The 26,467-nt window shown below is 54.0% G+C and overlaps 1 protein-coding gene across 2 annotated transcripts in view; it reads right to left on the bottom strand.

The window, feature by feature from the left end:
* Window positions 1-26,467, bottom strand: part of OGDH (oxoglutarate dehydrogenase) — a 66,427-nt gene that overhangs the window by 30,122 nt on the left and 9,838 nt on the right. Inside the window, exons 2-4 of one of the 2 annotated variants that reach the window (XM_047848789.1) lie at window positions 20,276-20,524; window positions 9,222-9,413; window positions 7,787-7,877 (exon numbers count right to left, since the gene is read on the bottom strand). In XM_047848789.1, the coding sequence (XP_047704745.1) occupies window positions 7,787-7,877; window positions 9,222-9,413; window positions 20,276-20,497 (505 nt within the window). In that variant the 5' untranslated portion in view covers window positions 20,498-20,524. Of the gene's footprint in view, window positions 1-7,567; window positions 7,671-7,786; window positions 7,878-9,221; window positions 9,414-20,275; window positions 20,525-26,467 lie in introns of both variants that reach the window. The other variant, XM_047848788.1, reaches the window with a different exon arrangement.

Here is a 26,467-nt window from a genome sequence, read left to right as displayed (position 1 = left end):
AGGAATATGTATAAAAAATTATAACCAAGAGAAGTTTGTTCTAGCAATGCATGCTGGGTTCAATATTTGAAAATCAATCAATGTAATCTACCATACTCTCAGGTTAAAGAAGAAAAATCATACGATTATATCAACAGATACAGAAAATTTTCACTCTTCCTCATAAATAACAATAAGCAAAAATAGGAATAGAAAGGAACTTCCTCAACTTGATAAAGAGCATCTACAAAAAAATCCGTGGCTAATATTATACTTGGTGATGAAAGACTGAAGGCTTTCCCCCTAAGACCAGAAACAAGGCAAATATGTACATTCTCAGCACTCTTACTCAACACAGTGCTCTAAGTTCTAGCTAGGGCAATTAGCCACGAAAAGGAAATAAAAGACACACGGATTGGAAAGGAAGAAATAATTGTTCCTATTGTCAGGTGACATGATTATCTACACAGAAAATCCTAAATACTCTACAAAAAAAAAAAAAAAAAAAAAAGTCCTAGAATAAGCGAGCTCAGAAAGGCCACAGGATACAACATAAATGCAAAAATCAATTCCATTTCTAGATATTGGTAATGATACGTAGACACTAACATTAACAAGAAAAAAAGTCTTGGGTATAAATCTAACACAACACATACAGAACTGGTAAGCTGAAAACTACGAAAAGCTGACAAAAGAAATCAAAAAAGATCTACATAAACGGAGAGGCATACAACGTTCACGGACTGGGAGGCAATGGAGTAAAGACAGAAAATCTCTTTAACCAAGCTGTAGGTTTAGCACCATCGTTACCAAAATGTCAGCAAGTCGCTCTGTAAACGCAGACAAGCCTTTTTTCAGATTTAAATGTAAAATGCAAACCTAGAAAAACCACTAGAAAAATACACAGGAGACAATCTTCAGGTTCGTAGGCTTGGCAATGAAAGCACAATCCATCAAAGGGAAAACTGACAAACAGACCTCATCAGAATTTAAAATTTTGCCTCTCAAAAGACTCTATGAGCCAAAGAATGGGAACCACGTGAAGGTCCCTTAATGAGTAAGGAGTGGACACAACGGTGGGAGCCCACGGCAAGGGGTGCCGCTCAGCAAGGAGGGACAAGCTGGAGTGACAGAGCAGCCTGGATCAAACCCAGAAAAATCACGTTGACTGAAAAATGCCAAATCCAAAATGCGACGTATTATGACTGCATTTGCATAACACCCTGAAATGATGAATCACAGAAATGGAGACCAGGGTGGTGGCTGCCAGGGGTTCCATGGGGTGGGATGGAGGGGAAGCAGTTGGGGCTGAGAAGGGCAGCAGGAAGGACCCGAGGTGACGTGTGGCCACACCGGCACGGGGGACCCCTGTGAACTCTTAGAGCTGCTGTGAATCTACAGCGATCTCACAAGTGCAATCAGGATGAGAGTCACAGCTATGGGATGATGGAGGAAAAAGAGACCCTCTGAGCGCCAGCTGGCGTGGGTAAGACTGGCCACTGGTGGGGGGTGGGGGGGATGACAACAGGCAGATGGCCCCCAGCACCTCACTCTGGATTCCTCAAAGGCGCTTTGCCCAGAAGCACAGGTCACTGAGGATTCCTTACTCGATGAAGTACGTGTTTACAGTACTTCAGGTGTCCTTCACACACGGGAAGATCAAAGAGAGATCTTGTCCAAAACGCCCGGGAAGCAGAATCTGAAAGAATCCAGAGCCCCGTGGAAGGCACAGCACGGAAGGTGGTGGGAAGGAGGAGCCGACATGCACAACACCATGTGACGTCAGGCCCCGCCGGCCCCGGCAGGAGCCACAGGCCACCTGCACCGGACAAGCCCAGCGAAGCAGCGGCCACACACTCCAGGAGGTGAAAATGGACAGGGACAGAGACGACACAGAAGTGGCTTCCCCTGCTGGGTGACAGCCGAATGACGGGACAATCAACAGTCAACTTTCCCCAAATGGCATGCTGGGAAAAGTTGCACATCCTGCTGAAATGAAGTCCTCGGCTCAAGAAAGGGGAGAGGCTCGTTGTTTTCCTACCTCCTACGGTTAGCATTCGGAGTCGTTCCTTGAAAACTGCAAGGTCTGAGAGGCAGAGTGAGGTGGCATGGGTGAGCGCAGGAGGAAAAAGACAGCAAGAGTTAGTTGAGGACCCAGACACCCCAACCCTGCACCGTCACCACGGTCACGGGGAGCACAGACACCGTCACACAGACAGACACCAAAAGGGAACAGGGTGGGGCTTGGGGGCTGAGAGCTGCTGGGGTAAGTGTGGAAACCGCTCAGGAAGAGCAGGAGTGAGGGGATCCTGAGGGAGGGATGCGGGCCAGCCACCGCAGTAGCGGCAAGACATTCTCCCGACCCGTCCCGTCCTGTCTGGAAGAAGCGGCTGACACAGGCCTCTCCTGGGACGTCAGACCCACCCAACCCAGCTGGCTTTGGGAACAGAAAAGGAGAAGGCCTAATGTCTAGCATACCGTCCTCAGAATCGGGAGCACCAGGCAACAGACCAGACCTACACCTCCAGACTCTGATGGGTCCTAGAGGACACATGCAGGTCCTCGGTCCCTCCCTTGGCTACACGGCAGAGCTGGGGGGGAGCCCGGCTGCAGAGAACCACCCAGGGGGCCTACACATGGCTCCCGCTGCAAGCTTTTCAGTGCCTGTACCGTTCCTGGCGCTTTCCGGGCCGCTGGCGAAAACCCACACGTTTGTCTGGACGCACAGAGCACTTTTCTGACCCTGGTCACCCAGCAGGGGGCATGAGCCTGGGGAGGTTCGTGGCAGCGGGGCACCCAGGCCTGACTGACGGTCACTGCAGCTGGTCCCTGCCCTGGGAGTGCAGAGGAAGGCCAGTGGATGCCGTCTTGGGGGCTGAGAGTGAAAACTCTGAGGCAGGGCAGGCAGGGACCCCTGCTCTGGGTGGTAAGTCCCCCTCCCCACCCACAGGGACAGCAGCACCTAGCAAAGACCGCAGAGCCGGTGGCTCTTAAGACAACAGATCGTCGAGTTCTGCACAGAAGTGCGGATACTCGGTTTGAGGCAAGAATAAAGAATCTTCATTTTTCTCCTTCTATGCTCAGAATTAAGACACAGGGCCACACCAGGCGACCACCCCCACCCAACAGGGAAATGTAGGGGGCCACATCTGTTAACAATCTACAGGCAACACACGAAATGTCCTGAAATGTTTACATTTGTTCACTCTGTACTGGTTATGCGGACGTGTTCAGTTTCATCTGTACTTATTTGTCTTTTTAAAATAAAACATGAACAAAGACACCAGCTGAAGGCGAGTGGAGCGGCAGCGGCATTCTGGTTGTCATTTACAGAAAGTGCATGGGGGCCCGAGCTATCCACACGCGACACCATGCTGGACGTGGAGAGGCTGGGATTCGGCCACGGTGCCCTGGGGCGTCCAGCAGGACACCTCTGCAGGGCATGGTCCCTGTGGCCCTGGCTTGACTCCAGCCTGATTCCCAGCTCTTCACTCGGGTGTCTGGTGGCTCCGCACGCCACACATGGCAGTCCCTAAACGTTAAGTGAATTGTTCTCTGTTGCTCTGAAATTAGGAAAGTTGACTAAAAAATCAACTCTATTTTAGTTATTCTCCCCGACCATCAAGGGAGCACAACTGGCCTTGGGGGATATGGAATGGTGGAGCAGGTGGGGAGGACCAAGAGGACCAGGAGGATGGGCAGAGAGGCCCCATTGCTGGAGCAGGTGGGGAGGACCAGGAGGACGGGCAGGGAAGCCCCATTGCTAGAGCAGGTGGGGAGGACCAGGAGGATGGGCAGAGAGGCCCCATTACTGGAGCAGGTGGGGAGGACCAGGAAGACCAGGAAGATGGGCAGGGCAGCCCTGTCCCCCACTAATGCACTCAAGCATCAATGCTGCCGTGATCTTGCACTTCTGACTTGGCTTTGTAACTGCAGACACACCTCGCGTTGTTGGACTTCACAGACAGGATCGGTCTAACAAATTTTAGAAGTTGACACATTTGTGGCAACCTTGCACCAGCAAGTCTATGGGCCCTGTTTGTCCAACCGTATTTGTGCACTCCGTCTCTGTGTCACATGGTGATTCTCACCGTTTCAAACTTTCCACTGTGACTGTGGTCTGGATGTGAGGAAGGCCGGACGGCACTTTTCAGCATAAAGTATTCCGAACTAAGGTGCGCACGTGGCCTTTACCCACAGTGCTCCACTGCACACTCACAGTGTGAACGCTTCTGTGCAAACGCGCAGGGAGCCAAAGGGCTCACGGGGCAGGCTTCAGCGTCACACCAGTTTTCCTGTGCAGGTCTGGAGCTGAGCTCGAGGGGTCTCCAGCCACGCCCCCACCCCCCCCCCCGCCCCACCCCAGCCCTGCACTGAACTCAAATGTGAACAATGGTGGCAAACAGGAGCAGCACCGTGAGGTTCTTCCCTGCTCTTTACAGATTTTGTCTCGGGCCCCCTTTAATTGTGTTTAAATCTCACACCATGGTAAACAACCCCTCCGAGGGTGCCCCAGACCATGCGAGGGTGACTCGGCTCCTTCCCCACCCAAAGGAAGGAAGCGAGGGCTGCGGGCACAGAACACCAGCCCCAAGGCAGAACCGCACACAGGTGAGGCAACGTGGCTGCGTCCATAGTCTGTAGCGAAGATGGCAATGCCCAGACTCCACAGGACTCTCTGTCTAGACCTTTCCATCCGTCACACCCTGATCCATCTTTCCCACCAAGCAGAAGGGGCCTCACTAGGAAACCCAATCCTGTATGCACCCCCCACAGCCTCCCCTGGGGTTCAAGGTGGAGCGTGTGCCGGGGCCTCTCAGGTCAGCGCTCCCGACTCTCCTCCACAGACATGGGGTTGACAGTACAACCTGACACAGATGAAGATGCGTTACTGGGGCCCACCTGGGACACCTGGCTCCCCACAAAAGGTGGGAAAAGGTGCCCCGTTCCCAGTAATCACCTACCCAACTGTGGCCTCATTCAGAAACTGTACCAACATTAGTGTAAATTTAAAATCGTAGTTAAAATAATCATGTCCTCAACGTTCCTGCCACACTGGCGGTGTTCTGTGTGCGCCACATCCGACATAACCCTGGAGCCCTGGCTGTCCAGGAGCACTGCTGGCCACAGAGCTTGCTGGGACGGGTATGAGCCTGGCTACTGGTATCTGTTTATTCAGGTGCTGGAAGGCACGAGATGGTAGGGTACAGACCCTAGGCCAGCATTTCCCTTTCTCAATACTGGCCAAGGGGCAAGAGCTTCGTGGAAACTATTTCACATAATCCACTTTCTTTAAAATAAAAAAGTGGACACGAGCCATGCTGGCACTGCACACGAGTTCAGCACGGGACACCACGTGCTGTCTGCCTCCGGAGCCCACGCCTGCCCAGCGCTGTGCCCCCTCCCACGTGATTCTTCAGCAGAACGTGCTCTCAAACGTGTGTGGAGCGAGCTTCTCCCCAGCCTCGGTTTCCCCATAAGAGAATAGACAAATTGTGCTCACCTCCACAAGGAGAGGTCAGCCTGGAGGAGGTGTGAGAGGGTCCCAGGCCCAGGGAAGCTGCCGCGTGACTGGGTGGTGCGTCCCCGAGACCTCCACATGGAACGTGCAGGCCACCCTACTCCGGCCGTGGCTCTGGGCTCCCTCACCACTACTGACTCCGGTGTGACCCCAGGCTGCCTGCCCCCTCAGTTGCTCTCATTGTGACCACGAGGTCTGACAGCTACTTACGTCAGAAGACTGCTAAGCACCGCACTAGCTCACACTCCCACGGAGCTCAGGAAGCTCCAGGCAGCATTCTAACGAGTTTATCTAATTCTGCAACAGCCTCACAGATGAGGAGACGGAGGTGCACAGCCGCTCCCACCAAGGGGGCTGGTGCTGAGGCCAGGCCCGTGGCCCAGAGGAGACCATGGGCACGTTAGCGCCCGTGCCTGGGTCCATGAGCAGCGGTCAGGCTGGACCGGCTGTTTTCCTGAAGACCTGCACGTGCCAAACTGACATTCCTGCAGATTTATTTCCAGTGTTTGCACCTGCAGACCCGCTATTTCCAGTGTTTGCACGTAAAGCAAGAACTCAGCACAACTATTCCGTGCTGATGCTCAACTTCACACAAGCACAAATGCCCAAGGACACTATTTTAAGATGGAATGTTAAGGGGAGGCCACAGCAGCCCAGAAAGAACTGGAAAGCATGATGTAAGCCCTGCCCTGACCCCCGCCTCTGCCCTGGGCCAGTGCTGTGAACAGACACTGAAGAGTCCACAGGCTTCCCACCCTGCACGGACCAGCCGGGGGACCTGTAAACATCCTGTGCCGGAGCCCGCAGGATGCAGCTCGGTCCTGGCCTGACCAGCCTCACATGGGGCAGAGCAGAGCTGCGCGCCCCCCTCCCTGCAGTGCTAATGAGAGCCCATAACCAGCAGGAAAGGTCCACTTTAATACCAAGTACCCTGCTAGCACGGATGCCCCCAGATGGGATGCGGTGTCAGGTGGGAGATGGCAGCCCCCACCTCCTATGTCTGGGAACACTAGCCTCCGAGGCCCTCACTGGTCTCTGGGAGAGAGGCCCCAGGCCCCCAGCTGGCCCCGGGCGGCTCGCCTGCCTTCCACACCTGGAGGGGCCTCCCTGGGGAGGACTGGAGGCGCCAGCCAGGGCTTCAGGACAGGCAAGCATTGGTAGAGTGGGGCCTGAGTGCTGCAGGGTGGAGAGGAAAGGGAGGAAGCCCTGTACCCCCAGCAGCGTTTCTCCAGTGGAGATGGCAGCGATTCGGTCTGAAACCTAGCCTACGGGGTGCTGGGACACTACGGTGCGGGAGACCGTTATTCGAGGAGGTGGGTTCCATCCCCCCGATAGGGCAGCGTTGGGCAGGTAGGCAATCGTCAGTTTTAGTAGCATGCATGGTGTGTCTGTGGACGCCTGGCCATTTCGAGATCAGTCACGTCTCAGCACAGGTTAGTGGCACAGTAACCGAGAGCAGATTAACTGGAGGAAGCAGCTGCAGGGTGAACCCAGCGCCCTGTGCTGCGCGGTGGCAAAGGAAGGGTGGGGACGCGTGACAGCAAGTGCCCGAGCGCCACACACACGCCTCCCTGCACGCCAGGACACCTTCCAAAGTTTCCTCGGTGTGATCACCAGCATTTACGGATTGACAGCCAGCGCACAGCACGGACCCGCCCGCTACAGGCAGCCATGTCTCGTGCCCAAGAGCACAGCGCGTGCCCACGGCCCCAAGAAGAGTCCCTGGAGGGGTGGAGGCCGCACTGCACCGGGATCTGGACACCCAGCCGGCAGAGCTGGCCTCCGGCATGTCTTCTGACCTGCCTGCCCAATGAGGCCATCTTTTCCTCTGTGCCACAAACCTTTTCTGCCCCAAATTTTACTCTCCAATTTTGAGACCCAGACAATTGAGCTCACACTGTCTGGCTGAAAAGCTGGGATAAACGTAACTCGTCCCAAACGCACTAAATATTGAGTGATCAGAACGAAGGAAACTTCAGAGTCTTTCCCTGGCGCCTGAAGACACCCTGGCCGCCACAGATGTGACACCGGGCGGCGGCGCGGCGCTGGCCGCCCCCAGACCCTCACCAAGTTTGTCTGTGGATGAGATAATGTCAGCGGGCACGGAGGAGTCCAGGTCGGCATCCAAAATTCCCAGGGGGTCCAGCTGCGCTACATGGTGCCCTCGTATCTACGAGCGGGCCAGCGAGGGAAGGGTCACACACAAGAGGACAGGAGAAAAAAAAGAGGGAAGGGGTAAAAAAAGTAAAATTACATTAAAATTAGCGTTTACAGACGCATTCTCACCCACGTTTGAAGACACAGTTACCGGAGCACCATCAAAATTTACACAACTAATGCCGAGAGGATCAAGCTTTGCAATGTGGTGACCCCTGACCTGGAAGCAATAACACAGGCAGGCGTTAGCAGGACCCGGGCTGTGGGGGATGTTACACCTGGTCCAACCTGAACCCAAAACAACAAGATTAGTCGTCATCGTGAAGCACACTTGTGCTCACGGATGAACCTGGCGGTTCAGAGATCAGTTTTGGGGAGCCCTGCTGCCCCCTGGGTAAGTGGAGCGGGACATGCTGGGTGCTCACTCCCACGTGAAGCCACACAGTTCAGCACCTCTGCACCCTGAGAGGGGATGAGCAGGTGCTGGCCCAGAGTTGGGGGGGGGGCAGTGGCCACTGGGGGTCTGCCCTACACCCGGCCGGGCCCGCCAAGAGGCACAGGGCCTTCCCATCTGATCCCAACTGCCCGAGGAGCAAGAGAAGGAAGAAAATCCCTCCCAGTTTTAAGTCTTGACTGTTTCGCCCATGATTGTGTGCTAGCTCTTTGCGAAGGGGCGGCTGCTGGAGGGACATGGGACCAGGTGACATTACTAAGGCTGCAGGAGGCAGGCGACAGTCAGAAGCCACACAATATGCCTCTTTCAACTGAACAATGCTGGAGAGCATTGCTGGCCACTGGCTTGGAGTTTCTCCGTCTGCTCGCCAGGACCCACTACCCTCCCCCGTGCCACCTGCCCCAGCCGTGCCGTCTCTTGGAGACAGAACACGGATGAGGAGACTGCAGCAAGCCCAGGTGCCAAGGACTCCCAGAGGGACACCCTGGGTACTTAGGGACCTCGGGAGGGACACCCTGGGTGTCTAGGGACCCCCGGAGGGACACCCCAGGCCTGACTTCTCCTCCTATCCTTCTCGGGGCTACCCTCAGAACAGGTGCTTAGGTTTGAATTCTGGGCTCTTCCCCATCAGGTGAAGAAATGTCAAGGGAGCCCCACTTGCCCTGACACTCCCTTCAGTGGTGCTGATCACCAACTGGAACATTCCTGGACACTGCTCCACCCTCACGTGTCTGCGGGCTCAGTTTCTGTCCCCAACTCTGAAGGTTCATTTTCTCTTGTATCCGGGCACTGGCGACTGAGAAGGGATACACCCCTCCTGGTCACTGCTCCCTCCCGGTGGCTAGGACCCCGCCCCACCCCCCAGCCATGACCTTCTTTCCCTGCCCACAAGCTCTTCTTGCCAACTTATGGGAAGAAATGAGGAGCTGTTCACATCTGCAAACAGGGTCAAACTGTCCTGGCTCCTTCCGTCTTGGCACATCTCAGGTGTGCTCCCCAGGCCCCCGGGCAGGGAGGGTGTGTCTCAGGGTTGGTGGGGTGCTAGTTATAGGACAGTTCACGCGGAGCGCCCGGTGTCACAGATGTGCCACCGCCCGGCCAGCGCCCTACCTGGTAGGCTCTGATGAGCGACTGCACTGCCAGGTGGTCCTCCACCAGCTTGTCCACGTTGGGCTGGGCTTCCACCAGGGGCTGCACTCTGGCCACGGCGGACAGCGAGCCTGGGCTCAGGGGGAGCGGGCTCTGGTAGGCGGTGCCTGGGGGCGCTCCGGCATTGGTGTTTCGGAAAAAAATGTCCCATGACTAAAGACAAACAAAGAACTCACGTTATCCTGATCACTTAGGACACAGGACTCATCTTTAGCCCAAAGGAGCTCTGTTTTTGGCAGGCAAGTCCCATCCTGGGGGGGCTGATGTGCTCCTCCGCTGGACGGCCTGATCCCAAGCCTGAAGTACGGGGCCTTGCTCCCAGCATCCCCACAGGACACCCCTCCTCACCCCCACCCCAAGATGCAGAGGACTTGAGGCTGCCCTGCCATCAAAACCCCAAAGGCCCAACGTCGCCCAGCAATGCCACACCCCAGTGACATGCCGAGTGTCTCTATGGCAGGCTGCCCGGGGGGCAGGTGAACGCGGGCCTTCCCACCCCATCTGCCCCCAGTCCGGTTATCGCAAAGACCAGAGCTCCTGGCCCCTGGCCCTTAGCTCTACAGCTTCCCCCACGAGACCACTTGAGGGGGAAGGGGCATCCTAAGTGCGTCTCCAAACCCCAGAGACTGGGCACAGCCTTGGGGGCCCAGGCTGGCTTTGCTCATGCTCGTGTCCCCAGGTGCAAAATGGAACCAGGGCCTGTAAGGAGCCGGGAGCTTGTACCGGGCGGCCTGCCGGGCTCCCTCACCGGACCCTAGACAAACAGTCTCGTTGGTAATTCAGGAGGGCGACTCTGGAGCTAAGGGCCCAGGGAGCGAGCTCAGAGAGGGGACCTGGTATGTTGGCCCTGACATCCTGGTGAGCCTCCTGACTTGCTGGGCTCGATTTATCTGTGAGCGGAAGACACAAGTACTTCTCACAGGTCTGCTGTAAAGATCAACTCATGCGGGGAAAGACGCTCACACGTGACCTGCAGGCAGTTTCCTCCAGCCCATGTGAGCCACCTCATCTACTTCTTCCTCCTACATTTGCTTATCCCGTGTTTGGATGATCCAATTTCTGATCTGTGTAGATACCACGAACTAGAATAATTTATCATCTCATGCGAAGGTATGAGGCTTAAAGTAAATATTTTAGAGGTCAGGGAGATGAAAACTCAGTAAAATTCCTGTGGAGAAAAGAACACTATTGAAAAGTGGCAAATTCAGAAACACGAGAACACTGTCTTTCCTGTCGGCCACACATACTCCAGTTTCCAAGATTCTTCCGTCAGTAAGCTCTGATTTAGACTCGTGGAAAGTCTGGACAGGAGGAATGTCACTGGACTTTTGTGCTCGTCCGCCCAGGAAGAGCTACCAGGACCATTTCTGGAGTGGCTTGGCTGGGGCTCGGTGGGCAGCGAGTGGGTCTGCTGAGGACACTGGTCCTCGCTGTCTTCTGGCTTTCTCAGAAGGGCTCTTCAGTGCTGTTCAGGGCACAGACCTACTGAGTCCATGGCCCCTCAGTGGCCGCTCACAAGCTCATCACCAGTGTTACCGGCTCACTGTGCTGGCCCAGAGCACCGCCTCCTGCAGGACAGTCTGGCTTCTCCCTACAGCCACTTTTGAGGGAGCTTTGCAGAATGTTTAAACCATTCTACAATAAGAACATATTCCTTTTGTATTCAGAAAAATTGGTTTTTAGGGGCACCTGGGTGGCTCAGTAGGTTAAGTGTCTGACTCTTGACTTCGGCTCAGGTAATGATCTCAGGGTTCGTGGGTTCAAGCCCCGCATCGGGCTCTGTGCTGACAGTGTGGAGCCTGCTTGGGGTTTTCTCACTCTCTCTCTCAAAATAAACACACTTAAAATAAAAAAATTAATTAAAAAAAAAATCAAACCAGAAACAAGATGACTGTCCAACACTGAGTTGTATACTTTATGTGATTTAGAACTCAGTAACAATTCTAAAACGCTTTAACTGTTTTTACCTTTCTGGTTAAGCTGGAGTGTGCCAGCTGACGGTGGGAGGGAAGTGTGGCTCTCTGGGGGCACCTGCCTTAACACTGACACAAAAGCACCTTGTGGCATGAAACCTAAGGCCAGACACCCTGTGCAATCCAGGACTCAGAGGCCCAGGGCCACCCCCCTCCCCCTTCAAACATCGTCCTACTATGCTGGCCCTTCTGACACATGTCCACCAGAGAAGGCAGCTGCCTTAGTCTCTGGAGGGAAAGAGAGGCCACCTCAGTGTGGACTCCTTGGGGAAGATGAGGCTGCCCTCCCCACCCTCTCATCCCTGCTGCTTGGCACCCACTTGATTCCTTACAAGGACACCCCCCCCCAACTTCTGACCTCGTGGAGCTTTGCCAGCAGGTCTCAGGGAGCCCCTGCATTTGGGGAGTGGCTGTGGCCCAGGGCTCTCCTTGACCTGAAAGAAGCCCCCTGCCTGAGACGGCAGCAGCAGCCAGGCAAGAACCACCGGCACGCAGCCCTGAGCAGTGGGGACCCAGGTTGGCGGGCAACCCCAAGTACACGTCCCTGCTCACCCGTTCCCCCCCTCCCCCCCCCCCCGCCGCCCGCCAAGCAGATGACGAAATGAAAGGCCTCTCCAGCAGACACCAAGGGCGCAGCTGGGAGACAAGGGCTGTGGGGGCCCGTCCACCCAGGGCCCTGAGAAAGGGGGCGATCGCCATCATCGGGCCTCCTCTCTCTGACCTTCTTTTGTGCTCAGAATACAACTCCAGGTGACTTTCAACTGGCCGAGGACAAACGTATGGCCACGAACCCTGCTCGCGCTGGAGGCGGTCAGAAGAAACTGGTTGGTGGCAGTCCTGCAGAAAGCAGGGAGCCAGCACCCGCTCCCCTGGTGCTCACCCCCAACACCCGGCCAGGCTGGGCACCTGCCCTCATGTGACCCGCCCAAGGACAACAGCCCGGGAGGCCATGCACACCTGCAAACCCGCTGCCGTGCTGCCACTCATGTCGGTCAGACCTCAGAAAATTCTGCCTGAAAGTGGAGGGTGCGTCTTGTCCCTCTAGTGCTTTCTGTTCCCTTAGGAGCCTCTTTCTCTCTCTCTCTCTCTCACCTCCGCCCGCCCGTTCCAGACTGGGGCCCCTTGCCACCGCCTGGAGAGAGAGGTTCCTATCTAACAACCACAGCCCTCACACGCACACCTGGATGGCAGGTTTTACAGACCTGCGCGCAGACAGGTGACCACAAGGCTGCAGCACTGCTCAGGGGCGCCTCTCCCCTCCTTGAGGAGGAAGCTTCCAGAAGAGGACGCCTGTGCCTGCCCACAGGCTCCTTGAGCCTGAAGGTATGAGGCTGATGTGCCATCAAGGCAGGTGGCCCCAAGCTCTTGTCAAGAAAAACCCTGTCCAGGGGGCGCCTGGGTGGCGCAGTCGGTTAGGCGTCCGACTTCAGCCAGGTCACGATCTCGCGGTCCGGGAGTTCGAGCCCCACGTCAGGCTCTGGGCTGATGGCTCAGAACCTGGAGCCTGTTTCCAATTCTGTGTCTCCCTCTCTCTCTCTGCCCCTCCCCCATTCGTGCTCTGTCTCTCTCTGTCCCAAAAATAAATAAACGTTGAAAAAAAAAAAATTAAAAAAAAAAAAAAAGAAAAACCCTGTCCATGTTGGCCACCTCAGTGAAGTTCTCTTTTTCTCTGAGCCAGACTCATCTCTAACGATCGCGTGCTCTTGTGTGGATGCCCCAGTCCACAGCGCAGGGACTTGTGCCTCCAGCAGTCACTCGGGTGACCCAGCAAGGAGTGAGGAGAAAGCACAGGTCTCTGAACACCTCGAGAAACAAGCCGAGCCGAACTGGCTTCTGTCTGGGGTCTGGAGAGTGGCCTCCGGTGGCCAGTAATGGATACCCAGTCCTCTGCCCACCGCTGGAGGAAGTGGTGGCCTGAGGGGGATACGAAAAGGTGCCAGCTTCTCCTCCTGCCAGGACCAGAGGGTTCCCATGACCTTCTCCCTGCACGTGAACACTCTTCCCAAAGGCACACGGGACGCACACATAAGGTGAGCACTTTACTCCAAAGTCTGGTCCCATGGTCACACCAAGGCAGCCTCATGCAGTGTCCCGGAAGCCTGGGGCCAGGGGGATGACTGTGGGAAGCCCTCCCTTCTCTCGGGAGCAGCAAGCACAGGTGCGGAGATGAGAAGAGACGGTGCTTGGGGGACGGCTGGTATGAGGAGCCCAAGGAGAGGACCCGAGGGACCTGCCGGAGACAAGACCAGAGAAAGGGCTGGAGCCAGCAGAGGCTGCGTGGGAAGGGGGCATAGCCATCAGTGGAGCTGTGGGGCTGAGACCACCACCAAAACACGGTACATTCTGAATATAAACGAGTGGAATATTCTGGTCAAAATGAACCCACAATTCTTAAATTTTAGGTAATTGAAGCTCTGTCCCAAAAGCCATGGTACCCGCATTCCCCCAATTTCCCATAGACCTGCCAGGCGCTCCCTGCAGTCCCAACGTTCTGAGAGCCAAGCAGAGGAAGCCCGTGCAAGGCTGCAAACAGGTCCCTGTTCCTCTGCAATGTCCCCGGGCTTTGCACACAGTAGGTGTTCAACTGAGATAAATCAGGTTCAGACTCCTTCACAGGCTGAGTCCGGCAAGTGTGCTGTTTAGCTGTGGTGCCAGGTGGGGGGTCAGGTGAGGTGCCAAGTGGGGGGTTAGATGGGGGGTCAGGTGTGGTGCCAGGTGAGTGCCAGGTGGGAGGTTAGATGGTGGTCAGGTGAGGTGCCAGGTGGGGGGTCAGCTGTAGACACCTGCAGCCTCCAGAGTCCAGAGGCCTCACCTCAGCTCAGAGAAGGTGCTGGCACTGGTCAGCATAGGACTGCTCACCAGCAACATGGGTGTGAGCAGGTCAGTGAGCCAAGTGGACTCTGCCCTAAATTATTCAGTCAGCAGATCACAAGCGCCTCTGGGCCTAGTTCCCGGCTGTGGAGTTCATGCCAGAGGCCATTCAAGAACCTTTGGTCTCGGAAGGGTGGCACACGTGCTACCTGGCGCCCTTCTGCTGTTGGGAAGGAAGGCCCCCACAGCGTGTGACCGAAGGGCCCTGTGGCGACAAGCCTGTCTCAGGGAAGCGGCTTGAGCAGTGTGTGTGCCCGACGCCTCGCCTGCAAGTGTGAGGAGCATGTCTGGCACTTTCACACCTGCTCATGCTTTGAAAAGCAGCAGGATACTTAGATTTGTTGCAGAAGCTGTTGATCAACACTGACCACGGGCGCGACTGATGCTGATTCTGGACACCAAATTGTACGCCTCTGGGTTCTAGGGTGCCCAGACCGTTTCCCCTTTTCCAAAGTCCCCTTCAGACACTGCTCCACCAGGGGGCACCATGCACCTGCACGCCACACCCTGGTCTGGCACATGTTGTCACCTGACGCCACCACCACCCTCTGCTGGCATCCTGCCAAGGACCCTGCTGTAAAGCCAGCTTGGGGAGTGTGGGTGAGGCAGCCTCTGGCCACCTCGGAACGGACCGAACCCTAGGCTCAAAGGCCACCACGAGGCTGATGATCTAGTGACCCACAGTCATTGGGGTCGGACCCAGCACATTCACAGACAACCGTGTTACTAAGTTCCAATGTTAACAATGTTTAGCTGCTACAAACATGAAACTTGGGGCATTAAGTGACCACCGGTCATCCTGAAACAAGGGTTTGGCTGCTTCAGGCTAATCCCTACAGACATGCAGCAGCAGCTCCCCAAGCTAAGGGTGGCACTGGGGCCAGCAGGTACTGCTCCCAGGCTTCTGTCCTCCCCAGCCCCCTGCACACGGGCTCTGTGGGCTCAGGAAGTGTGCTGGTGGCCCTGTGTTATTTCCTAAGCATCCAGGTGACTGTGCATGGCAGCCCAGCCATGGCGTGGGTGTACATGCAAAGGCTGCCCTGGACGGTTCCCACACCCACCTTGAAGTGCTCTATCTGTGCCAAACACTGGGTCCCGGCCTTCCTTGAATACACTGTGTATGCCTGCCCTCCAGTGGGGCTCTGACCCCTCCATCCACGGACACTGTGTCTGGAAGGCAAGGACTGACCACGCACTGGGGTCGGGAACTGCCTTGCCACCGTGGAACACTTCATACTAGAAGCAGCTAAAAACTGGGGGTTCTGCTTGGGACTTCCTTGGTTACAGAGACTGAAAGAATTTACGTGCAGTCAGAGCACAGCACGGGGGAGGGAACATCTCTAGGCAGGCTCTGCCACCATCTCTCCAGAGGGCGCACGAGCAAAATGCCAGCAACCACCCAAGACCAGCCAAGGACAGTGGCCTCTGCTCTGCCCGTGGACTCCGCAGACAGTGACAGGGCTCTGCCTGAGGGACTAAAGGCGGCAGTCCCTCCAGACAGTGATGGTGGGTCCTCCTAGGCCTGCAGCACATCCCCTCGTGGGCTCTGAGTCCCAGGCTCACTTCCAACCCCTGAGAGCCCGAGGATCTTCAGACCCCTCGGGGCTTCGCTCATCACAGCCCACCCAGGAGAGGCAGCACCTGGCCTGGGCACACAGGGCCCTGCAGGGTCCCAACAGCCGCCCCCCCGCTGTCCTTGGGCTGATGTACGCATAAGGGAAGGCGCTACTCCTGCTTCTCACTCTTCACACGTGCTCACTTTATCCCTGGACTGAACCATGCAGGTGGAAAGCCCCTTGAATACCAAGGTCAGGGAAAGCACTCCACCTGTTTGGTTAACTTAATACACAAAGCCACTACGGCTGAGGCTCGCAGCCTCCCTCACCAAAATCCCACAAAGCGCTCCAAGGACCTTCAACATAGGTGTCCCCCCGCCCCCGGGGGCCAGCCCACGGTTCTCCAAGCACAACCCGGGATGGTTCAAAACCACAGAGCGAGCAGGCACATGTCACCATGAATTGGGGGCTGTGTTTTTCCCTGCTGGTCTGGTTCACTCACAGAAAACGACAGGACTGTGTTTTATGAGCGTGGAAGAGGCAGAGCTATCTGTGTTTTATGAGCGTGGAAGAGGCCAGAAGGGGGGCACGACCGAGCCCCGAGAGGTGGGACCGAGTCTGGAGACTCCACCTCGGGTGAGGTGACCGAGCTGGACCAGAGCTGTCATTACACTTGGAGCCGACCCAGGAATGGCATAAGAAACTGATGCGGTTATGAAAAGAGGAAGACGGCATTTAGGAAGTGGGCCAAGGCCACCAGAAGGCCCGGTGGGGGAAGCAAGCTCTGAGGCTGTGGGGGGCCCAGCGAGCACAGGTCTGGCGGGTCTCCCGCCAACACCAGGGCTGACGTCGTTCTGTGTGTGGGTGGGCACGTGCCTCCGTGCACAAATGGGGCCTGGCAAGGGCTCAGGGGCTCCCAATGCCTGCCTGTCTGACACATAAATGGGGCAATCTGCCTTTGATTCTATGCGTTTCTGAGACATAAACGAAAGATGCTGCCATCTGACTTGTCCCCAGAATGTCTGAGACCCCATGAGGGAGGCTTCGCAGGCTGACATCACAAGCCCCGGCTGGGGGTTCCTAGGGGGTCAGGTGGTGAGCTGTGTCTGGGAAGGTGTGGAGGACTGGAGGGGACAGTGGGGGAGGCCGCAGCAGGGGGCACAGAGGGGCTGGGGGCCCCTGCAGCCCATACGGGTGCCGTCGGGGCCAGCCACTGACCTGGGCACCAGCAGCATGAGGGGCTTGTGACTCCAAATTGCTCAATTACTTTACCAATTTCCACAATTAGACATTTCAAAATAGAAGTGTTCTTTAAAAACAGGGGTATGACAACCAACCGTAAGTTGGCCAGTTGGCAGCTGGCTGAGGCTGAGGATTAGGTGTTAGAGAATTATCTTGTTAACTTTGTTAGGTGTGGTTAGGAAGACATCCCTGTGTTGGTTAGAGCCGTGTGGAAATGACTCAGGTCTGGATCTGCCTTCAGACTCTCCCAGCCGCCCCCGCCCCTGCCCCCAAGAAACCAACCAGCACAAATGAGCGGGGAAGGAAGAGGTTTAAGGCCTAGCAAACTGTAGAGTGCCGTTGAAGGTGGATGTGGGTCTCCTCACAGAGGCTCACTTCGTACTCTTCTCTCTACAGGAAATGTTACAGAAGTAATCAGAAAGCTAAGTGCAGTAGGGCAGAGAGGGGAGATGCTAAGCTTGTGCTGTTCCTGCCGAATACGAACAAGTTCTGTGCCAATGGAGGAGGGGACAGAAGCAGCCCTCAGGACAAGGAGGCCGCACCCCACAACAACGCACAAGTGGGGGATCAGAGGCACTCAGTCTAAACCTGAAAATCTAATCGTCATTTCTCCCTGAACCATGGGTTCTAAAACACGAGAACAAATGAGGCATTCTTAATGTAGTCAATTATTTCTGAGGACTTCTGTAGTCACTGATGCCTCTAAAATCTGGTGAAAGTTCCAGATTGTGTGTCTGCAACAGCACGTACACAGGTGTGGGGCCTCCAAGGAAACCTGGAGAAGTGATCAATTCCACAGGGTAGGGATGGTGGACGAGGACACACCCACTGACGTGCACCCCCTGAAGAACCTTGGCAACAGAAACTAGCATGTAAAATCGGACTCGGGGATGATAGCCTGTGCGTACTCTCTCATTCAACTGAAAAGTCCCTTTCTGGCGTCCTCCATGTCTCTGTGGCATCTCCATGTGGTGATCGCTCTGGCCTGCAGAGTCCAAGGGCCATGCCCCTCCTGAATTCCCCCCAAAACCCCGGCCCCATGGCACCTGTGCCTGTCAGTGGACCTGTCGGTGTGCTGTCCTTCCCAGGATGGACGGGCACCATGGCCACCCCTTCCCGGCCTGAGAACCTCTGAGGGGCTTCCTTGAAACCATGTGGTAAAAACACTTTCCAAGAACAGGTGGGGTGCAGAGGACTTTGAGGGCAGTGGAAACACTGGGATACCATGGGAAACCATGACAGAGATACATGTCACTTGGCACCTGTCCCAACCCTCAGAACACATACCACCACGAGGGGCCTTTGGACGAAGAAGATGTGTCAGCGTGGGTTCCCCAGCCTGATAAATGTCGTAACCCCAGCATGTGTGCCGATGGTAGGGGAGACCGGGCATGGGGGCCGGGGGTACATGGGGAATCCCTATACCTGACCCTCAATTTTTCTGCTGAACCAAAAGCTGGTCTAAAGAGTAAATCCCAGGGGTCCACAGGGCCTCAGCTGGCCTAAGACCAGTCCTGTCACTGGTGATGATGAGTGGGAATGAAATCAGGGGGCTCCCTGACAGCCCAGACTGCACGCACTACTTCTTGGATTCTCAAAAAAGTCCTTAAAAAAACCCCCCAAAACCAGTAATAATCAAAGACGCCTGGGTGGCTCAGTCGGTTGAGTGTCCGACTTCGGCTCAGGTCATGATCTTGTGGTTGGTGAGTTCAAGCCCCGTGTCAGGCTCTGTGCTGACAGCTCAGAGCCTGGAGCCTGCTTCGGATTCTGTTTCTCTTTCTCTGTGCCCCTCCCTTGCTCACGCTATCAAAAATAAAGATTAAAAAGGATTTTGGAAAAAAAACCCCAGTAATAATAGTCATAATAATATTAACTCAAACTACTGACAACAGCAGCAAACCTAATAGAAAAAAAATTTTTTTCAAGGAAAACTGGCCCCATTTAGGTGTCATGGTCTACAATCAGATCCCCATAAAAACCTTCTCAAGAAGCTTCCGGCAGGAGCCGTGGTGCCGTGTCAGCCCCACTTGTCTGTGCTCTGTGCTGGAGCCACGGTGCGCTTCCTAACTGCAATGCAATCCGAGGCCAGGCACTGGTGTGGATGCTCCTGAGCCTGGGCCCGTCAGCACACATACAAGATGTGGCTAGTTCCACGAAGAGGTTGTGTTTGGGGAAAGGAAGGCAGAGGGACAGGCTGGGGCACCAGACGACTGTCCGACCTGACCCCTCCAGAGCGCACCGTGCACACCTGCCTGCAGAGTGCCTGCCAGCCGGCCAGGCACGGCCGTTTCTACAGCACACTTGTGGGCAGTCTTTGTCTGCAGGCCAAGGAACACCTACTCTCACAGGAAACCAGGCTTCACCTTGTTCAGGGAGCCAGTGGCCTCCAGGTTGGTAGGGAATGACTGGCTGGGTGCCCTGAGCAGTGAGGTCAGACCAGGAGGGCATTCGCAACGAAACAGGGCCAGCGGCTCTGGCAGTCACATGAACGTATCCAACCTTACACACCACTACCATTTCAGGGTAAAGCGGATTCTTGGGGGCCTGATGGAAGCAGGCTGCCTTCTGATGATGAGACCCTAAGATTCACAAGTGAGGAAGGGGCGAGGCCGGCAGCGCATGGCAGCCAGGCTCCGTCAGGCGCTTCCTCTGCACAGGCCCTGAGCACCTCACACACACTGTCTCCGCCAAACCTCCCCTGGCCTGCGTCAGAGCATGACGGCAACCTGTGGACCCACCACCCTCTGGTTCCTACCGTGAGGCCTCCACCCAATGTGAACACAAGAAATGGGTGTCAGAACCAGTCAAGTTTAGAGGCCAGGCCTGCCCTGTGGGCAGATTCATGCACACGGGTGACCGGGAGGACGTGCGTCACAGGCAACAGAAGTACATCAGAAAGAAGCCTGCAGGGAATTCACTTCCAGATACAGGAGGAAAAACATGGCACGCTAACTGGAAATGCCATTTGCGCAGAAACCAATGTGATGATTCTGAGGTGCTCCTGGCATGACGGGACTGGGGAGCATCCAACAGGGTCGCCGCTCTGGCCACGGCCTGTCTCCGCTGTCTGTGTCCTGCAGCGTCCTCGGGGAGATGCTGGAGGTGGAGCACATCCTTCTCACACCCTCGCAGGGCAGATGGGCCTTCTGTTCCCAGAAGCAAGTCTCAAGTGCGCGGCTTGTCAAGGGGAGGGAAGCACTCCTCCGGTGGCGTGGCGGTCATGGTCGGGCTGATGTGGAGGACTCCGGTCGGTGGGGCTCCCAGCCGCCTGCCTTCCCAAGGGCTCCTCAGCACACTGGCACTTACCTGGATGCCCAGCCGATGGCAGGCCGAGACACCAAACACAGGAAGACGTCTGCTCGGAGAGCCTTACCTTGTGTACGCTTTTGGGGTTTTCCAGCCACGCATAGTACATTTCCTCCACATAGTTGGAGCTAGTCCCGCTGAGGAAGGGCTCAGCAGCAACGGGGGCGGTATAGCCCCGAACCTGCCCGAACGTCCTAGCTGCGGCTGGTCTGTTTTGTGAAAACGTCCTCACAGTCTGGGAGGCCGTCAACGGCCTCAACTTAGCAGCACAAGTCCTTAAGTGAAACATTCTCGTCCCGAAGCCTCTCGTGAGCGTCTGCACAAGAAAGGGAAGAGAAGTCAGAAAGTGTTTTAGCGAACAAGGCCACCAGGAAAGACTGGCGGACACACCAGGGACCCTGTGCCCCGCCCCAGTGCCCAGGCCCACACTTGACATGACACTGAGGGGGAGACGCAGCTTCGGTCTCATAGGAGGGAAACGAAGCAACGATCGACCTGTGATACTTGTCAAGTCTGTGCATCGTGTGACACAATCACAGAAAAGGCAACAAGGATTATTCAATGGGATTAGATCAGGATTAATTACAAAGCGAGAAAGACATTTTCTTTTTTTGTTAAAAAATTTGTTTAGTGTTTATTTTTGAGAGAGAGAGAGACAGAGAGAGTGTGAGTGGGGTAGGGTAGAGAGAGAGGGAGACACAGAATCTGGAGCAGGCTCTGGGCTCTGAGCTGTCAGCACAGAGCCTGACATGGGGCTTGAACTCACGGACTGTGAGATCATAACCTGAGCCAAAGTCGGACGCTCAACTGACTGAGCCACCCAGGTGCCCTGAGAAAAACATTTTCTAATCTATCCTGGAACTACTGAGCACCTGCTGGACCCAGAGTGCTCTGGAAAGTACAGAGAAACTAGAAAAACACTGTGTTCACCCTCAAATAATTTATCTTGAGGCAGAAGAGAAAACAATCATAAAAGAATCAGTAGAAGGAAAGACGGAGGTGGAAAAGTGTGGAAGGGGCCCAGAGGAAGAGCAAGAATTGTCTGATGAAAGACAGGGAGGGTGGGGTGAGCCGGGCAGGACCACACAGAGGATCCTGACACCCCACACGCAGCAAGGTCATGTTTCACAAGCACTGGTTGGGGGGGGAGGCAAGGGGGTTCTGCCAGGGGAGTGAGTGGCTCTAACAAAGGTTCAAAAGGAAAGTACGCACAGCCATGGTTAAAGAGATGTCTACCTGCCCTGTGCCGCTAGATGGTCAGCAATGAGACACGACAGGACTCCACGAACCCCACAAACCCCCTAGAAGCCAGGTGCCAGCTCCTCTACTTATGGACTGCTTTTCTGAGTTTCAGTTTCTTTCTTGAAAGAAAGTCCCCAAGGTCACAGGGCCGTCAACAGCAGAGCCAGGATGCAAACCCTGTCTTCCTGTTCTGCCTGGCCCTTCAGTGGCTGGAGAGGAAGGGAGAGGCCGGGGCGGGAGGGCAGGGACTCCAGGAGGGAGGGGGGAGAGGGGGCTACTTACTTGCTTCTGATCTGAGTGGACCTTGTGCTTGGCAGTCATAGTGCTTGACGGTCATAATTTTACTAAGCTTAACCTGTCCAACACAGCCACACTACAAAAGAAGTGGCTATATCCACCAGACCATGCGAGAGCCAGACTGTTCCCAGGGTACCCTGAACCACTTGCAGCCGTGTCTAAGAACCTTGCGTGTCTGAGGGCAGGGGCCCTATGCCGTCCTCCTCCCAAGAATCCTAGCTGCCCGGGGGCACCTCTATTCAGACCCCGGGGACCCCAGGAGGGCGGGAGGCAAGGCTCACCGCAGACCCCTGCCCAGGCCTGCCCTGTGTGCTGCTGGCCTAACACATCACTCACGCCAGAGCCTCAAAGTAGGTGCCCTGGCTGGAGTCACGCACCACCCCCCACCTACCGGAGGGAGATCCAAGCTCTGAAATGTGCTGAGAATTCCCCAGAAATACATGTTGAGTAAACTACCCTCTGTACTTTTTACAAGAACTCTTCCTCTTGGCCCCAACACGATCAGAGTACACATAAGGCCTGTGATGGAGAGGGCACCCAGCCGGCTCTGTGGCTTGGAAGAGACAGGTCAGCAAAAGGAAAAAGCAGGGGGGGTGCCTGGCTGGCTAAGCCAGTGGAGCATGTGACTCTTGATCTCAGGGTTGAGAGTTTAAGCCCCACGTTGAGTATAGGTATTAATTAATTCAAAAAAAAAAAAAAAAAAAAAAAAAAAAAAGGAAAAAGCAGAACATGTGCTCTGAAAACCAACAACAAATGAAAACTTGCCCATTGAAAATTAAAGATGGATGGGGGTGCGTGGGTGGCTCAGTCGGTTAAGCATCCGACTCTTGATCTCAGCTCAGGTCATGATCTCACAGTTTGTGGGATCGAGCCCTCTGTTGGGCTCTGTGCTGATAGACAGCGTGGAGCCTGCTTGGGATTCTCTCTCTCTCTGCCCCTCCCCCACTCATGTGCTCTCTCTGTAAAATAATTAAAAAAATAATAATAATAAAAAATAGACAGGCCATGTATTTTGAACATGCCCCCAGAATGCAATCGTAGCCTGTGTTTTGTTTTCACTCAAGTCGCATGTTCCACATTCAGCCAGCGGGTCTCCCGGCCCCTCGCCCCTCGCTCATTCACAAACATGTTAAGGCAGACCAGCACCTTCACACACAGTGACAGCAGAAAGCATGCCTGCTGCTCTGGACATCAGTCTTCTTTCTCTTATTTACGTCCAGAGGAAAGTGCTCATGTCTCCCCTCTGGTGTTGCTGCCCTCTGGACCTCCAGAACCACGCAACCGTCTCTGAGTCGGGCTCTCCTCCAGGAACACAGCAGTCTCACCTCCATTCACTGTCATCATTCAGCTGCCATGGTGCCCAATTATACAAGGACCACACTGACAATCACAAAACCACTCGTTTCTTCTGTTCCACCCAAAGTTGTCCTTCCAATCCCATGTGCAAATGAACCATGTTCTCTAGCTGTCTGCAGTCACAGAGTCTGCTGCCCAGCGCAATGACTGGGACAGATCACAAGCATCAAACTTCCCTCGAGATGACTCATCACAAAGACTGTCTGTCAGCATATCGCTCGGGACCCCTTACCTCCACCCCAGGGTAACCAGGAGCAGCTGTTCTCTGTCCACTATCGGATGGATCCAGAGCAGACCCTGGGGTTACATTCAGACTTTGGAAGAATCAGTTTCCATCCTTCCAATTCCAAAGTCAACTGTAAGAATAGCGTGTTCTTTGCTAGAGACATTCAATTGTTCAAAGAGTTTCATGAAACCTTTGGGCTGTCCCAGAAGTCCAAGTGTTCTGACTTTCATTTGGATGAGTATTTCTATTTCACAAAGGTGCCAAAAAATTCTATGGGGAAAAAGTAGTCTTTTCAACCAATGGTGTTGGGACAAGTGGGGTTCCACAAATAAAAGAACAAAATTGGGCCCTATCTCACACCATATCCAAAATTAACTCAAAATGGATCAAAGACCCAAATGGAAGAACTAAAAAACTGTAAGACCCTTGGAAGTTTCATAATTTCCAAGTTAAAATGGAGTAAATCTTTGTGGCCTTGAGTCAAGTAATGGATTATTAGTTAGGATATCAAAAGTACAAACAAATGAAAAAACAGATAAATTGGATTTCATCAAAATAAAAGCCACGGTTTGTTGTCACAGGACACCAACAAGAGAGAGGAAACACAAACAGAATAGGAAAACATATGTACAAATCATATCATTATGTACAGAATATGTGAAAAAAAAACCCTCTTTTTAAAAATGTTTATTTATTTTTGAGAGAGAGAGAGAGAGAGAGAGACAGACAGACAGACAGACAGAATGTGAGTGCAGGAGGGGCAGAGAGAGAGAGAGGGAGACACAGAATCTGAAGCGGGCTCCAGGCTCTGAGCTGTCAGCACGGAGTCTGATATGAGGCTCGAACCCACAGACCATGAGATCATGACTTGAGCCAAAGTCAGATGCTTAACCTCCTGAGCTGCCCAGGCGACCCCCAAAAAACACCTCTTGTAATTCAATAGTAAAGGGAAATATAACTAAATCAAAAATCTAACAAAGGATATGAACAATTTTCCAAAGAAGATATACAAATAGCCAATAAGCACATTAAAAGTTGTTCGAAATCATCATTCATTAGGAAACTTCACATCAAAACCGTAAGAGACCACTTCACGCAAGGAGACTAGGTACAATTAGAGAGAAAATCAGTGTTGAAGACGTGAAGGAACTGGAGCCCCCTGCACCGCTAGTGGGAACAGAAGCTGGTGTAGACGTCGTGGAAAACAGTTTGGCAGGTCCTCAAAGAGTTAAACAGAAAGTCACCATATGACTCAGCAATTCCACTCCTAGATACATAATGGAGAGAAACGAAAACATATGTGTACACAAACATTTGTATGTGAGTGTTCACAGTGGCATTATTCATACTAGCCCCAAAATGTAATAGAGTGGGCAATAAAAAGGAAGGAAATACTGTTATGTGCTACAACACAGACAAACTTCGAGAATGTGAAGAAAATCATCCACAGAAAACATACTGTGTGATTTCACTCCTATAAAACGTTCAGAAAGCCTGCGGGGGGCTGCCCAGGGCTGGGGGCTGGCGGGTGGGGCCGAGTGCACACATGGCTGCTGATGGGTGTGCAGTTTTTTAGTTTGGGGGGGTGGTGCGATGAAGATGCTCCATGACTAGATTATACTGATGGTTACACAACCTTCTAACATACTGGAGAATTCCCCATCGTAAAACTTCAACGGGTGAATTGTATGGTATATGAATTGTGCCAAAAGTTGTTTCAAAAAGAACTATGTCTGGGGCGCCTGAGTGGCTCAGTCAGTAAGCGTCCGACTTCAGCTCGGGTCATGATCTCGTGGTTCATGAGTTCAAGCCCCGTGTCGGGCTCTGTGCTGACAGCTCAGAGCCTGGAGCCTGCTTCAGATTCTGGGTCTCCCTCTCTCTTTGCTCCTCCCCCACTCACACTCTGTCTCTCTCTCAAAAATAAACATTAAAAAAAATAAAAAAAAAAAAAAAGAACTATGTCTAAGAAAAAAAAAAAAAGTGAGTCTACCAGTATCAAAGTGACACTACTTGTGACCCATAATTTCAAGACGTACGTCTAAACCTGTCCACTTGAAAAAACAACATTTAAGATAAACACAAACCAAAGCAAACTTTGTTTTTAAGGGTTCAATCTACTGCCCCTCAGAACCTACACGCTGATGTTAGACAGGACTTTATCTGTGCCTGGACCTTCCCCAGCTGGGCATACACTTTACCCAAGGCCACCTCCCCACACACAGAGTGGAGAGATAAACTGACTCCTGATGCCTATCAGGGTCACGTCAGCTGGGCAGGGGTGCAATTAGAGAGGCAAGGTCTAACAAGCACAGGCTGGGCAGTTCCTCAGGAAAGGAGTCCCAGGAAAGGAGCACGTGATCACGATGTGATCGTTCCCTGTGCATGTTACCGGACAGCAGTTTTAAAAGCATAACAACTTGGGGCGCCTGGGTGGCGCAGTCGGTTAAGCGTCTGACTTCAGCCAGGTCACGATCTCGCGGTCCGTGAGTTCGAGCCCCGCGTCGGGCTCTGGGCTGATGGCTCGGAGCCTGGAGCCTGGAGCCTGTTTCCGATTCTGTGTCTCCCTCTCTCTCTGCCCCTCCCCCGTTCATGCTCTGTCTCTCTCTGTCCCCCAAAAAAGAAATAAACGTTGAAAAAAAAATTAAAAAAAAAAAGCATAACAACTTATCTTGAAAACGTTCCCCATTCTCTTCTGTTATGGTTTTGGATGCAGGAAGATTCAGGTAACGAATCAAGAAGACAACGCATGCTACATGCCTGCACGGCCACCTTTACCGTACTTCCCGCAGCTGGACACAGAAACGTGCACAGAGAGCACAGATATCAACTGTCCCCTCGCTGGCAGACAATCTCAAAGAACTCAAGTCTTTTACTTGGGAAGCCTCGTCCAGCAACAAACTGAAGGACAGGGAGATAGTGAGGACCACTTTTCAGTGCAAAGGACTCTTGTCGGTACTAGGTAGAAATGATGGTCGGCCCACAGGACACACGGGCAAAGTGACCACATTGCTGTGCAAGCCTCAGGCACATCGCAGGCTCTGCATTTAGGCTCTTCTGCCATCAGGTGTGCTCCCTGGCATCGCTTTTTGTGATTATGATGCAGAAGTGAAAATACTTTTGCACACTTTAAAAGTGTTC

This window comes from Prionailurus viverrinus, chromosome A2 (assembly GCF_022837055.1).
Source record: "Prionailurus viverrinus isolate Anna chromosome A2, UM_Priviv_1.0, whole genome shotgun sequence".
In the NCBI taxonomy this organism is placed as follows: domain Eukaryota; kingdom Metazoa; phylum Chordata; class Mammalia; order Carnivora; family Felidae; genus Prionailurus; species Prionailurus viverrinus.
Note: the sequence above shows the minus strand (reverse complement) of the source record. Positions and strands in the feature narration are given on the sequence as shown.